The following is a 14,800-nucleotide window of genomic DNA, read 5'->3' as shown; positions in this document are numbered from 1 at the left end:
TACTCTGTGAGACACTGTGTTTTGTTTGATGAGTAGAGTATACCCACTTGGCCTTTTCCAGGACTCACAATATGTGTCCACCACCTGCCCCCCGCCCCAATCTGGTTTATTAAATCAAATGAGACAGACTATCAGGGTCAAGGCCTGGCTGCATGGCTGATATCCAAAATAATTATTCCTTTCTTCGGGTTCCGGAGGGCTCAGATCCCCTTTACTCAGTTTACAGGGAATCATAATGAACTATGACAGCAGAATAGGAACAGTTTTCCAGAAGACATATAATATAAAAAGGAAAAACAGTCAAAGAGAAATAGTGTAATAAGATTGCTTGAAAGAAAAGAGTGAGCTAAGTTTGAAATATTTCAGCAAAAAAATTGTCAAAAATCTAGAGTTTGGAAAATCCAGGAAATTCCCCAGGCTGGAAATGACTCCATAGGAGTCATTTATCTTCTATAGGAGTAAAGGGGCAACATGTAATTACTCAAGGGCATATCCTTCACCTTTCCTCTCCATCAGTTTCTCTTAACTCTTCTCCAGCATCTTTCACTTACTTATGAGAACAATAAGGATGAAACCTTGTTAAGCATTTTTGATGGAAGAACGGTCGATTACCATTGCATAACCCTATGCGGTATCATATTCCCATTCCCATATACCGAAGTCTCGACTAACCGTAGCAGGATGCACGGAGTAAGCAGGCAGATAGTTGCTCTTCACTTCGTACGTGGAGTGAATTAATTCCTCGTTCACTGGCTAATCAGATGGGCGAATCAGTGTGGGCACCCAAGGGAATGTTAAAGAGCTTCCCAAAGCACATTCTTAATTAAAGCAGAAAGAGGATGTATCTTGCAAGAAGTTTCTGTGGCCAAGTTCAGCAAGGGTGGTGCCTGTGTTCTCCTCTAGGACTTTGATGGATTCTTGCCTCACGTTGAGATCTATCATCCGTGTTGAGTTGGTGGGAATGTGAACTGGTGCAGCCACCCTGGAAAACTGTGTGTGTGGGGGTGGTCCTCAAAGAGTTCAAAATAGAGCTGCCCTAGACCCAGCAATTGCACTGCTGGGGATTTACCCCAAAGATACAGATGCAGGGAAACGCCGGGACACCTGCACCCCAATGTTCATAGCAGCAATGTCCACAACAGCCAAACTGTGGAAGGAGCCTCGGTGTCCATCGACAGATGATGGATAGAGACGCTGTGGTCTGTGTACAGTGGGATATTCCTCAGCCATCAGAAAGGACCATCCCCACCCTTTGCTTCCAGGTGGATGGACCTGGAGGGTACTAGGCTGAGTGAAGTAAGTCAGTTGGAGAAGGACAAGCATTAAATGGTCTCATTCATTCGGGGAATGAATAAAATAGTGAATAGTGAATTTGTATATTCGGGGAATATAAAAAATAGTGAAAGGGAATAGAAGAAAGGTATTCAGACTTATGTTGACATCCACTTTCAGCTCCATTTGTCTGCCTCCTGATCCGTCACCGCGACACCTGGGTCCTGTGAGGCGAGTGCCAGCAGCTCCAGGCTCCGCTCGGTGGAAGAGGGTCGGGGCCAGGGGGAGAAGAGACGCACGGAGGTCAGGACTGTTTGCGGAGGAGGCGGAGGAGGTGATGGAGAAGCCTCCGGAGGCCCCGGCCCCTGGCGCCCCCGGATTCGCGGGGAGACGGGCACCTGGGGCAGCCCCGCCCCCCATCCGGCTCCGGTCCAGGTGGGTTGGGGGGGACGGGAGGCAGCCCAAGCCCCCCAAGTCCAGGTGGCCCTGGGGAGCAGAGCCTGGGCGGCACCCCCGACCCCGGGGCGATCCCCGCTCCCGCCGCGGTCCCCGCCGCCCGAGGGAGGCTTCTGGTTGCCATGGCAACTGCGCGCCGCGGAGCCGCTCAAGTTAGGGGGGGGATGCCCGGGGAGGGGGCGCTGGCTCCCGCGGCCCCGAGGACCCTCGTAACCCCGGAGTCTTGTCCGTGGCCCTGGAAGGCTCCCGAGCATCACCTGGCGCCCGGGGCGGGGGGGGGCTCCCCGGCCGCGCTCGCTCTCTCGCTCCCTCCAGTCCGACGGACGGACGCACCGACGGCCTCCCGGGCTCCCTGCGCGCGCACCGCGGAGAGGGAAGGCCGCGGCTCACGCAAACTAGCGGAACCCTCGGGCGCCCGGGGACCTCGGTCGGGCGCCGTCTGCGCGCCGCGGGCCGGGCCGGGGAGGCGGACCCGGAGTCGGAAGGCGGGGACGGGGGGGGGAGGGGAGGGGGAGGAGGGGGGAGGGGAGGAGGGAGCCGCTCGCACGCCGCGGCGAGGACGCTGCCGGGGACCCGGGGCGGTCTGCCTGCGGAGCCGCCGGGCCCCTACCCCGCGGGGCGGGGCCGCTACAGGAGACCCCGCCCCCCTGCGCTCCGGGCCGCCCCGCCCGCACCCCCGGAGGAGCCCGCCTGCACCCGCCTGCACCCGCCTGCACCCGCCTGCACCCGCCTGCACCCCGCCCGCATCCTCCCGGAGGAGCCCGCCTGCACCCGCCTGCACCCGCCTGCACCCGCCGGGAGGAGCCCGCCTGCACCCGCCTGCACCCACCCGGAGGAGCCGGTCCGCACCCCTCCGGCACCCTCCCAGAGAAGCCCGCACCCCACCTGCACCCCGCCCAGAGGAGCCCGCACCCCTCCCGCATCCTCCCGGAGGAGTCCACCTGCACCCGGCCCGCACCCCTCCAGCACTCGCCGGGAGGAGCCCGCCCGCACCCGCCCGCACCCCGCCCAGAGGAGCCCGCACCCCTCCTGCACCCGCCGGGAGGAGCCCGCCCGCACCCGCCCGCACCCTCCCGGAGGAGCCCACTTGCACCCGCCCGCACCCCGCCCGCACCCTCCCGGGGGAGCCCGCCCGCACCCGCCCGCACCCTCCCGGGGGAGCCCGCCCGCACCCGCCCGCACCCTCCTGGAGGAGCCGGTCCGCGCCCCGCCCGCACCCTCCGCACCCCGCGGGCTGACTGGCGGGCACCTGGCCGGGGCCCCTCCCGCCGCCGCTGCTCCCGCGGCTGCCCAGGTGCGAGGCGGGTCGGCGGAGAACCCGGCGGACGATGCCCCCGATGGGTCCCTGGAAAGCTCCCCCCTGCTCCCCTTCCCTCCTGGGGAGTCAGAGTAGAGTCGTGAGGCTGCTCTTCTTGCTCCTGACCCTGCATCTGGGCAACTGGTGAGTGGGTTCCTTACAGCTCTGCTTTGCGAGCAGCCCCTTTGCCCCCTCGTTTCTTTTTCTTTGAAAAAACAAAAAAAAATCGTTCTAAGTTAAGGCTTTTGCTTTGCTGGGGCACATCCTCTGATTTCCTGATAGAATGAAAGAGCCTGTGGGCGACAGCAACAGGCCCGCTCACTTTGGGATTTGTTTTATTTTGTTTAGTCTTGTGTGACTTGACACACTGGGAACCAGTAAAGCTTCAATTCCTGGGGGGGGAGGGGGGGTAAGGAATGATTTTGCTACTAAATGTAGTGAATAAATGTCATTGATGAACTTTCTGGATAATTCTGCATTTTAAAGAGAAAGTTATTTTAGAAACTTGTTACACAACATGATAGGTATGATGCTTTCCTATAAACTAATATTGCTTTTTCCCGTATCCTTTTTTTTTTTCTTTTCATTTTCTATTCTGGAAAAAAACAAAGTTACATATGGAGAGAGATTATAAATATGGCTTAAAAATCAAGTTTGAGAGTGTGCCATATTTAAGTTAGAGATAACCATGTATGTTTTATTGAGCTATCTGAATAATTTTTATTTTAATTGGTTGTCTACGGGGAAGTAAAACATTGTATGGATATGAATGTATGTGTGTGTGTGTGTGTGAGAGAGAGAGAGAGAGAGACAGAGAGAGACAGAGAAAGAGAGAGAGAGAGTGACAAAGAGAGAGACATTAGCAACCTTAAGCCTCCAACTCAACAGGAATAAGATTTGGGCTCCTTGGGATGTAGTATCTTCCAATAAAACTTTGAAATCATTCTGGCAGAAAAATAAAAAGCCCAGCTATTGCACCTGCATATAGGAGTAGTGGCTGAATGGAGTGAAAATATATTAAGACACAGACACTTTTAAGGTCACGCTATTCATATCATGTAACTGTGTTTCATATAATGCACATTTAACATTATATTCTTATGTGAGCCTGTTTAGGACTCAAGAGTAAAATGCAATCACTGTGCAAATGGAAACATGACTTTATAACCATTTGCATCATGACTAAAATAAATTATTTTGATGATTAATTTTACTATATGAGAGTGAATGTCTTTGTCCATTACCAGATGAGAACAACTAAAAAAAAAAAAAAAAAAAAAAAAGAACAACTATACTTTCTCTCCAAAAACAGAGAATGGATTAAGCTCCACTAAGCAATATCGGACTTGCCAGGAAATGTTTGACACACAGTGCTTTTTTTCTTTTTTTTTAAATATTACAGTTTTAGTTTATATACCCTTTCCCCTTAGAAACTTGAATTTGTTCTGCATGGGCACAAACATACTATCGACTAATTATTTCTTAGATGTAAGTTGTGTCATAATGGCTTTATTTCTTTGAATATATTGTAAAAGCATAGACGATATTTGGGAGACCATGTATCAGTGTTTTCATGCATCTTTATAATATTACAAGTGAATCTGTTCTCATAAGTAAAAACAGATTTACCCAGTGGTTTTCAGAAATAACAACCTGTATGCTCCTTTGCCATTATAAGTGCAAGTTTCCCTTGGAAACTAATAGGCAAGCTGATTACTGAAATATCAAAAAAAATAATAAATAAATAAAATCTTTGTTTAGTTTTAATGCATATCTTTTGTATTTGAACATATTTACATTATTATCTAATAATTGGCTCCAGCACTCTCTTCAAGCTGCTCAGAGTTAAAGAGTTATGTAGTATAGTTGACAGAGATGGGTTCTGGAAGTCTGGAGACGAGATCTGTATCAAGAGTCCTCAGCTTCTTTGAACAGTTTCTTCATCTAAGGAATGGACGGTAGTAAGAGATCATTTATTTCCACAATTTTCACATTCCATATGTTTAATATTTGAACCAAACATAAAACAGCTAAATATAGTTGCACTATTGGCTTTTCTTTGCAGTTTTCAAGAGTGAAATTCTAATTGGAATTCCATGTACTTTTTTTTTTTTTATCATATATAAGAGTGAGTGACAGGGAAATGTTATGCATTTAAAATAGACAAATAATTCATTTTATTGTAATAGTATAGATAATGTGGATTATTCCGGCCAATCAATAAAATAAGGTTAAAAAATAAAGCTGTATGTTGCCATTATAATTAGCTGTCAGGGCCTCCATAATGAGTTTATGTCTTCACTTGGAAGTAGCTACAGTTGTGGTGAAGTTTTCACCCCCTTACTATTCAGTCGGAGATAATTGGTATCAACATGTGTAAACCTTTTACATTCATATTTCCTTCTCCCTCTCTCCTTCTTTTGAGGGACCTTTCTTTTGAAACTAGTCACAACTGGTTCTGTTTATAAGAATTTAGTTGTCTTCTGCTGGTTTCTAAAATAAATCCTCAAAGTCATCTCTTTGGGAATTTACCGAACTGGAAGTTGTTATTTCTTATATTTAGCCAGAGACAATTTCTGTTTCCTCATTAGTTTCCATCAAATGCATACAGTAGAGACACTATTGATTTTTATATTGCTGAACTATGAAAGCCTATCCTATTGTTGTAACTAAAAGCTGTAGTCATGGTTCCTGTGTTTCGTTCTCTGTGAGGCTCTATGGCATCTTGACAAATTGGTTAAAATCCCTTAAGCTCGATTTGACTTATTTATAATGTGGAAAAAATCTGATTATAATCAGATTTTTAAGTAGAGTTGAAAAAGTGCTTGGAGGTATTAGTTGTTCTAAAAAGTAATTTGCGATACGCTTTGACTAAGAAGTTACATTTTGACAGAGCCCAAGGAAAATAACTTGTTTTGTTTTTTTCAAACAATTTCATGAGTCAGTAATCATACAATTTAGCAGTAGGTTGTCCAATTGAAAATATTCAAACACATTTGCTTTATAGAGTATATTATTCCCAAGTAATTTCAGTAATGTATTTTGTGGAGGTGGTAGTAAATTATTTTTCTTTAGGCATTTAGATTTTTGACTTAATTTTCTAATACAATACCGATGCAAACTTGAGGACAAAATTATTGAGTAATGATGTTCCATGATAATAAAATATTCAAAGAAGGGGCTGAGAGACAAAATGCTTTTGAAGCTACCATGCAAATACTGTAATAGATAAATCCCCTGTATACAGTCTTTTAGGCATATCCTCCTTCTATTTTGTTCCATTTTATATTATGAGACATGCTTTTGCCTAAGCAACAAAAGGAAATGTCTGACTTTTCGTTCAATCATTAAATAGGCTAATCTAATACTTTATAGTTATATAAAGGTGATTAAATTTTATCTAAGAAAATATTAATGAAGGCAGAGTTCCAAAAGAGAAGAGACAAGGGAGAGTGGGGGGTGGGGAAGCTCTTGAGATAGTATCAAAATATGATAAATAACTGCCACAAGGGAAAGAGGAAAGGTGGGCATAAATTAAATGTACGGGCCTCAGGAGAATAATTCACATATACACATGGTACCGATTGAGAATCCTGGACTTGGCCATTCGAATGTAAATTCTAGCTTTAGCTCCACCATTTCCCACTAGGGTGATTTCAGGAAAATCTTTGAAGCAGAGAGTCCTCATTTGTGAAAATGGAAATGGCATTCTCCTTTCCAGCTTGTTTCAAGACCAAGAGAGAAAATTTGTGCAAAGTACATAGAACTTAAAATTTTAACTGAGAAGATATAACAACAGATATTCGGAGAATTACAGTGATTCTAGTATTATTTATGCCGGGGGAAGTTGTCTCAAGTGCAGTAAAATCCTTGAACCCTTATGCATTATTAGGTTTGTTTTGGATTCCGGAGGGATCATTCATTCTTTTATCCAACAAACACTCCTGAATGCCTGTTCATGTGCTATACAGAGTGCAACACGCTGGGTTTACAGTGGCGAATAGTCTAGACAAGAGTACTACTACCTGCATGCAGTTTATACTCCGTGCTAAGGCCTAGATTTATGGTATTAATCAAATCAAAATATCTTGTAGTCACAATAAGGAAACAGACATTTAGAACTCCAAGGATGAACAGAAGAGTCTGCTGTTGGAAGAGATCTCAATCAAGGCAGGAGAATTAGAGAGCTGTGAGATTTCCCATCAGCAATAACCAGAAGACCATGGGGGAAATGTCTCCAAAATTCTAACGACAAACATTCAGGCTAGAATGTTATACTTAGCCAAATCACCAATCAAGTATGAAGAGAGAATAATGGTTAGATATTGTTCTTCTCCCCATTTTGCAGATGGGAACACTGGGGCACAGCCATTTTTAGGAACTCGCTAAACATCTTGCTGGTAAGTGCTGGATCCAAGACTGAAGCCCACGTGTTCTAGGCCCCGGAGCCTGCCTTCCTAACCACCACACTTCTCAGATTACAAATGCAATATAAGTCAAAGCAGTGAACATGACTATGGATGAATGGGGAAAAAAGAAAAAGAGGGATGGAAGCAATGAGGAAAAGAAAGGACAGACAATGCAACTGATAGAAGCACAGCAGGTATAAAAATCTCCTGGGTACCTATCACATAATCTGGAATATTCTGTGCAGCGCTAGATTAATTATTTTAGGAAAAACTTAAACAAAGTAGAGCCCTTGATCTGGAAAAAAACCACCATAGGATAAAGAGTTAAAAGCAAGATTCTGGAATTGAAATACTTTTTTTTTTTTTTTTGGAGGACTCAGATAGCAACTTATTTTTAAGGATGCTATATAAAATCATGGCTGAATGTATTACGCGTAGGTATAGCAGGCAAATCATAACCGAGTAGTGAAAGCTGCGTGAAGGGAGATTATTTTTCCACACAAAAGGCCTCTAACAAAATAATGGATGCCTTATCACTAGACTTCTTCAAGCAGAAGCTTGTTAGAGTTCTTGTACTCTGTGGGAGGCAGATGAAATTTATGTCTCTTTCTATTTTTAAATATCTCAGAATCTAATTCTATCTGCCCTGAAATAGTTTAACCAACTGAAGCCTCATGTTTCAGGAAATAGTCTTAGCTATTAATTCACTCAGTAAACATTTATTGAACATTAGCATCCATTCAACAAATATTTACTCGGTGCCTACTGTGTGTTAAGCAGAAGTTCTAGCAACTGGAGATGCAGTGTTCAGATGGAATCTTTGCCCTAATAGTGCTTCTATCCTGTATGTAGGGCATGTATGTAACAGAATATAGGCTAGATGCCCAGAGGCCAGAGGCCCTGTCCTCCGTGACCCCGAACTCTAATAGTTTATGTTGACAATAAAATGCTATATTTGTTATTCAGAACTCTAGATGACCTGTGATGTGGACATCAAGGAAGCTGGCATCAATTGCAACTCAACGTTCTCAGCTGTCGTGGGTATAAGTTTGGGTCAGTATGAGTGAAGAAGAGACATTACTAGTCGGTGGCCCGTGGTAGGGTGTCAGAGTTTAGTAGGCCTGTTGAAATTGAAAAATGGATTCCCGTGCCTTCTGGGAGATCCTTTCCTTTGGTCATCTAACGTGGGCCATTAAAATAGAAACATCCTGTCATAACCTGTATCATTCAGTTGAAGAGTGGACCTCTGAACTGCAGGAATCCTTTTCTCCCGGACACAATGTACTTGGAGATTTAAAATTTCTCCTTATTTTTAGACAGATGCATGGAGAACAAATGCATTTGAGTTACCCAGGAGTGAAGATTGTTGCTAGGCATGAAGGACAGAGAAGTAAAGTTGCGCCCCACCCTCCACCCTAACCTGCAGCTACACAGGCATATCAGAAAGTCTGTGCTTAGAATATAGTTAGCTTAATAAAAATAGTTTACTATTGGTGTGATCGGGGTGTGATTTGGCTTTCCAAGTAGTTTCAAGACTGCTAGAATCAAGGGTTATGGACAAGTTATTTGATATTTGAGTAGATCTCTAGGACTTACTTGTGGTCCCATAATTTGTCAATTGCTTAAATATAGGGACACCTCTCACCTCTCAGTCACCCTAGATATATAGATAATTATTGCAATAATCTTCCAACACATGAGAAAGTGTGTTTTGAGTAAAGATCATCTTTTTTCACAAAATCCCCATATTGACTAGAACAAAGTAACCATATTGGCTAGATTAAATTTAAGTGTTACTCAGACCTGTATGTTCTGTAAACTAATTTGTGGCTCCGTACAGGTGGTTTATGAGTGTATGTTTGTGTCTGTCATTTCCTTAGTAACAGTTCTTTCTGAAAAATGTGTAAGCTGTCACACCTGGAATGACTAGAAAGCTAATCTTGCTGTTCCTGTTCTATGCATTGGTAGTCTCTCCTTTTTAAGTGAATGGGTCTGAGGGGATCCTTATGTCAATGGAAATATTTTAATCTCTCATTTTGTGATCCCATGACTTGGGAAAAAAAGATATTATTTTCTGCATTCAGAAGAACTAATTGCCATTTCTTTTTTCCATCCAATTGTAGGATCTTTTAATATGTTTTCTTATTTAATAAGCCTCCACTTTGTAAAATTCTTAGCAGACTTAATAGAACTTATCTGATGCATCAGAGCATCAAAGTCTTAGAGAATGTGAACGTCATGAAGAATTATATTGTTTCTGAAGGACTGATTTATATTGTCAAGATCTATATATAAAAATTGGAACAATAGGGAATTTGGTGTTTATTTTAATATACTTTCAACTCAATGGTTATTTTTTAATAGACTTGATGGAAAGTATGGTTTATTTTCCCTCCTCTAAAAAATGTTTTCTTTTTATTCTGGCAGGAAAAATTTCATCTAACAGTTCTCTCCATAATTTGGTATCAACTCCCATATTGATGAATTTAACCTCTTACTATTCTATTTAGTTATTTAGTTGTGATGAATTTAACCTCTTACATCTGAACTATGGGATTCTGATTAAAATTTCATTAAATTTATAAGCTAATTTGGGGATAATATGTTAACAATGTTGTTTTATAGCCAAAATGCTTACTTTGCCTTTACTTTTTTTGTGTTTTTATATTATTCAGTATTTTTTTCACATAAGACTTATACCTTCCCTATTACATTTCTTCTTAATAATTTTATGAGTCATACCATTGTGAAAAAATATTCTATTCATTTTTATTTATGAGAGGCTAGTGCAGGTATCAGAAAGCTACTTTGTTTTTTTGTTTTGTTTTGTTTTGTTTTGTTTGTGTTTTTTTGTTTTGTTTTTTAAATTAATTTTACATTAGGCTAGCTACAATAATAAATTTTCCTATTAAGGCCAATAGCTCTAGTTTTTAGTTGTTTATTTTCTTGATTCACCGTAATTCTATATGCAAATAACAAGATGACTTCCAATATAGCTCTAATATTCTTTCCATTTGTTCACCGAATATTTTTATTGGACACCTACTAGGTGTTAGGCATTGAGCTATGTGCCAACGATACCACATTAAAAACCTTAACTTTTGCTTTCAAGGAGCTTAGAGAGGTCGTAAATAAATAAGGTAGTTAATTAAGATGCAATGTGATCGATTTTAAGGGGGAGTTAAGCCCTGGACATTTTGGAAACACATAGTAGAACACACTTACTTAGCATTCCAGGCTAAGCTCCTTTCTCTTTCCTCGTATTTCCTAAGTATTCTTCTCTGTGTGTTAAGTGATAGAGCCCATATTCCATTGTGCTAAAAAAATAAATAATCATAGAATTGAGTGGGCTATCATTTCACTTCTCTAAAATGCTGAAAGTTCAGATCTGTAACCCTGTCATGCTTTTATTTCTTTTCCTTCCCTACTAACTTTTACGAATAATAAAGATGACTCAGAGCTACAATTGTAGAAAGGAGCTCTGCACAAGAGAATTTAGCAGCTAGAATATAAAGGAAAATAGGAAAGCAGGAGAATTTGCTTTTTTATCTTTTACTTTTTCTTTTTCTCTTGATTTCAGATCTAAAATCAATAGCTGTATCTACTCTTTAAAAGCTAGCTCCTGTAGGTTTTGGTGTTAGGACATCTTCTACTCAAACATTAGAATGGGTATGTTTCTTTCGTGGAACATGTCACTCGACTTATGCTCTAGAAACATATCTGATGTTTATAAGGAAACACTAATCTGTCATGAGCAGCAGATCACAGATGAGGCCTGGCTTTGGAGTTGCATCTCCATTATCGAAACAGATTAATGGAAGAGTTTTCCCCAAGTGTCAGAACCAGGACATTTGCAGTCACCTTTATATGAACTATATACATGGTGACTATATAATTTATCATCCAAATTAGGCCATTTTGTGAGTGAAAGAGGATGCTATTATTATTCTAGGCCAACGGGTGTAAACCAAAGCCATCCTGGACAAACCCTGATGAATATTTAGCTTTTTTATGAAAGACAGTTTATATTAATTGACTGACTTGCTATAGCCCTATATTATTTTTCTCCAGCTACAAAAATGAATTCTCTTTATAATTGTATGGTATAACATACCTTGTTTTACCTAGCCCGTCTTAGTTATTATTAGTTCAAAACTTTTTCTCGTTTTATTAAGAACAGAAATTACACTCATCAAAGTACTTTTTCACATACAATCACTTATTATATAAAGAGATTTATTTGCATAATATATCAAAATAGCCTAGATAAAAAGAGACAAACCAATGCTGATGTAGGTGACTCAAAAATTTTCTTTAGTAAATAATTAGCTCTGTCAATTAAAAAATGTGAGCAACAGAGCCATGGAGAAGCAGATGCTGAGATGAGATTAGACATGTAAGAGATTTTTGAGAGAAATGCCTGCGTGAGATAAATGGGAAGAAGTAGAAGTAGGCTGGGAGGGGCCTCAGATAATATTAGAGGTCTGACACTTGTGAAAGTCGGTGGGGGTTGGGGTTTGGGGGAGAAGTTTGCGTCAGAAGAGTCTCAGACTGTACTACTAACAAAATTTTTAATAAAGTTTTGGCCGGGTCGGTGAGAGCTGCCCTTTAGAGGAGTCCCTAATCCTGCAGGAATGGGTCTGTACCAGGATTGCCACTGTGTTCAGTTATTGCTGAAAGTTGCCCACGTGAAAGTGTGGGTCTGGTGCAGATGCAGGTCTGGTCCGGGGGTGGGGGGTGGGGGGGCTCTGGCAGCTGGGGTCAGTCAACTACGTTCTTCCCAGGGAAGAACTGAGTAGCAAATTTTCAGGGCTGCCACTGGTGTTTTCTTGGCAGAGCACAAAGTTCTGCTTCTCTCTACAATTGGCTCTGTTTAATGATTTAATTTTATGATTAGAAATTGATTTCAAAACACTATCTGATTTATAGGAAAAGCCGGTTCATTTTTAGGTAGGCATTAATGACAAATTACCTCCTTTTCAATGTATTTAAAATTACAAAATTCTACAGAAAGACTGTAGCAGACTGCTAATAAACAAACAAAATTTAATTTTCTACAGCTCCACGAGGGTTGCATACTTAGTGTACTCATAATGCCGCCTTCCCATGAAATCTTCAGCCATTTTGATACATAAGTCTTGATAAAAACAAATTGTTATATGTTATTTTTCCTATAACATTAAAATAGGATGATGATTTTCTATTTTTTAATAGACTATTCACAAAATCAATCAAATGGCTACATCCGTTAACATCATAGGGTTATATAATTAATTACTTATACTCTTAGTGTTTAAGATTTGTGCTGTCATAGACAATAGTGTGATAAACATCTTTGGGTATGATGGTTTTCTATACCATTTGTTTAAGTAGTTTTCTCCTTTATTAGAAAACAAAGAGAGGGGCACCCGGGTGGCTCAGTTGGTGAAGCGTCTGCCTTCAGCTCATGTCATGATCCCAGGACCTGGGATCAAGTCCCACATCAGGCTCCCTGCCCAGCGGGGAGTCTGCTTCTCCCTCTTCTTGTCTCTTCCCCAGCTTGTATGTTCTGTTGTTCTCTTTCTCTCTCTCAAATAAATAAAGAAATCTTTAGAAAAAAAAAATAGATCATCTAGATTAGGAATACAACTTTGTATTTTCAGATGGTAGTACCTGATATTTCCTCTATAAAAAATTAAAGCATTGGACATGGAAGTTTAGCACACGTTAGAAAGTCTTTTTTATCAGAGAATGTGTGTGTGATTCCCTGAAATGATTATTCTAGCCTTTTGGAATTCGAGGATGGAGCCTAGCATCCTATCCATGCACAGTCCAAAGGTACTAATTGCCTACCATAACTGTTGCCACATTCTTATGAATTAGAAAACTCACAGCCCAACCACCCTGGATTTTTTAATAAAGATAAAATGAGATGATCCAATGGAAACTTCTAAAAAAATTTTTAAAAAAGAGAGACAGAAAACAATCTTCAAATTAAGTTAATCTTCCTGGTTCTATTATTTAATAGGGTGCATCCTGGAAATTCTATAAATCTATTTTTTTTCTCATCTGTAAAGCAGGAATATTAATATTTATTTCACAGGATTACTCTGGATCAAATGACATAAAATGTGGAAAGAACCTAGCGCAGAATTCCTGAAACATGGTGAGAACTTAATAGTGCACTATAGGCACTCAGTGGTTGATAATAACAATAAAAACATTAATCTTTAAAATAACAGCTACTAAAAGTTTATATTCAGGGGTCTAAATATATTTCCATTAATTATAAAACTATACTTATTCAACTTATTTCAAAGAAGTGCTGAGCCGGAGTCAAGAAAGTCTCCGTGTTCCCTGAGAAAATCATATTTCTTTCCCCAAAAATGAATGGTCACTCAAAGTATATAAACAGCACAAAAATCATTCAGCCTCTGAAGGATATGGAGACATCAGATAAACCATGTGAACTATTTTTAAAATTGTGACAAGTACTTTTTAATCACCAAAATAATAACCACTAAGATCTTAATATAATTAATGAATATTCTGAAAGTAATTTAGAAAGCTTGGAGGGAAGATGTAGAAAAATTAATTATAATGAAATTTCCTTTCTATTATTGCCAAAAATGAGGACAGTTAGGTTTGTGGTGGCGCTGAGATTCTCACATTACCTCTGAGCTAGCTGGGAAAAGGGGGACCTTACATCACTATGAGCATGTGCTTTTGGATTATCAGGATGTTGCTACTGTTAAAAAAATAGGAAAAAAAAAAAAGCTTATTATTTTTTTTCTGGAAACTTCCATTTGACTATAATCATCTTTTAAAGAAAGATCAACTGCTTATATGTGCAGTGGCCTGCCTCTAACCACCAGGTGTTTCATTCTATAAAACTGGAATATAAAGCTAAATGGACGCTCTAAAATCTGGGTTGTTGCCTATGGGTTAGCAATTCTAATTAGATAAGCTAACTTTCCTGGAGGACACGCCAGCAAGGATTCTTAATACTTCAGTATTTTTGGCGCCTTAGTTTATGAATGAATGGGTGTGTATGTGTATATTTTATTGAGAGGAAATAAGAAATTATCTTAAAGAAATCATATGACCGTACTTCAGTACTTTAGTAGTATATACTTTTTGAAGTTAAACACGGCAACACGATTAATGTAAATAAGCTCTTCATTAAAGACCTGTTAACTAAATGTACCATAGGGGTTCACATGAGAATTTAAGTTGTGTACTGTGTAGTGAGCTACCCCCAAATCTCAATGACTTACAAGACCAAATGTTTCTTTCTCTATCAGGCTACATGGCCATGATGGACATGGCCCTGTCCGTGTTGTCTTCACTCTGAGAGTGAAGTAATGGTGTAGCCCCTGGGTTTGGC

General features: G+C 40.9%; 2 protein-coding genes across 2 annotated transcripts in view; both read left to right on the top strand.

Annotated features, from left to right (window-relative positions):
* The first annotated feature begins 1,892 nt into the window (after positions 1-1,892).
* On the top strand, positions 1,893-2,966 carry LOC121474043 (splicing factor 3A subunit 2-like). The gene has a single exon (XM_041726869.1). The coding sequence runs from the start codon at positions 1,893-1,895 to the stop codon at positions 2,964-2,966; it is 1,074 nt and encodes a 357-aa protein (XP_041582803.1).
* Positions 2,967-2,987: 21 nt separating this feature from the next.
* Positions 2,988-14,800, top strand: part of GABRG1 (gamma-aminobutyric acid type A receptor subunit gamma1) — a 77,148-nt gene continuing 65,335 nt past the window's right edge. Inside the window, exon 1 of the mRNA XM_041723894.1 lies at positions 2,988-3,169. Coding sequence (XP_041579828.1) covers positions 3,057-3,169 — 113 coding nt within the window. The 5' untranslated portion in view covers positions 2,988-3,056. The remainder of the gene's footprint in view (positions 3,170-14,800) is intronic.

Source organism: Vulpes lagopus, chromosome 12, assembly GCF_018345385.1.
Source record: "Vulpes lagopus strain Blue_001 chromosome 12, ASM1834538v1, whole genome shotgun sequence".
Lineage (NCBI taxonomy): Eukaryota > Metazoa > Chordata > Mammalia > Carnivora > Canidae > Vulpes > Vulpes lagopus.
The sequence above is the reverse complement of the archived record's forward strand: the minus strand, read 5'-3'. Positions and strand labels throughout refer to the sequence as shown.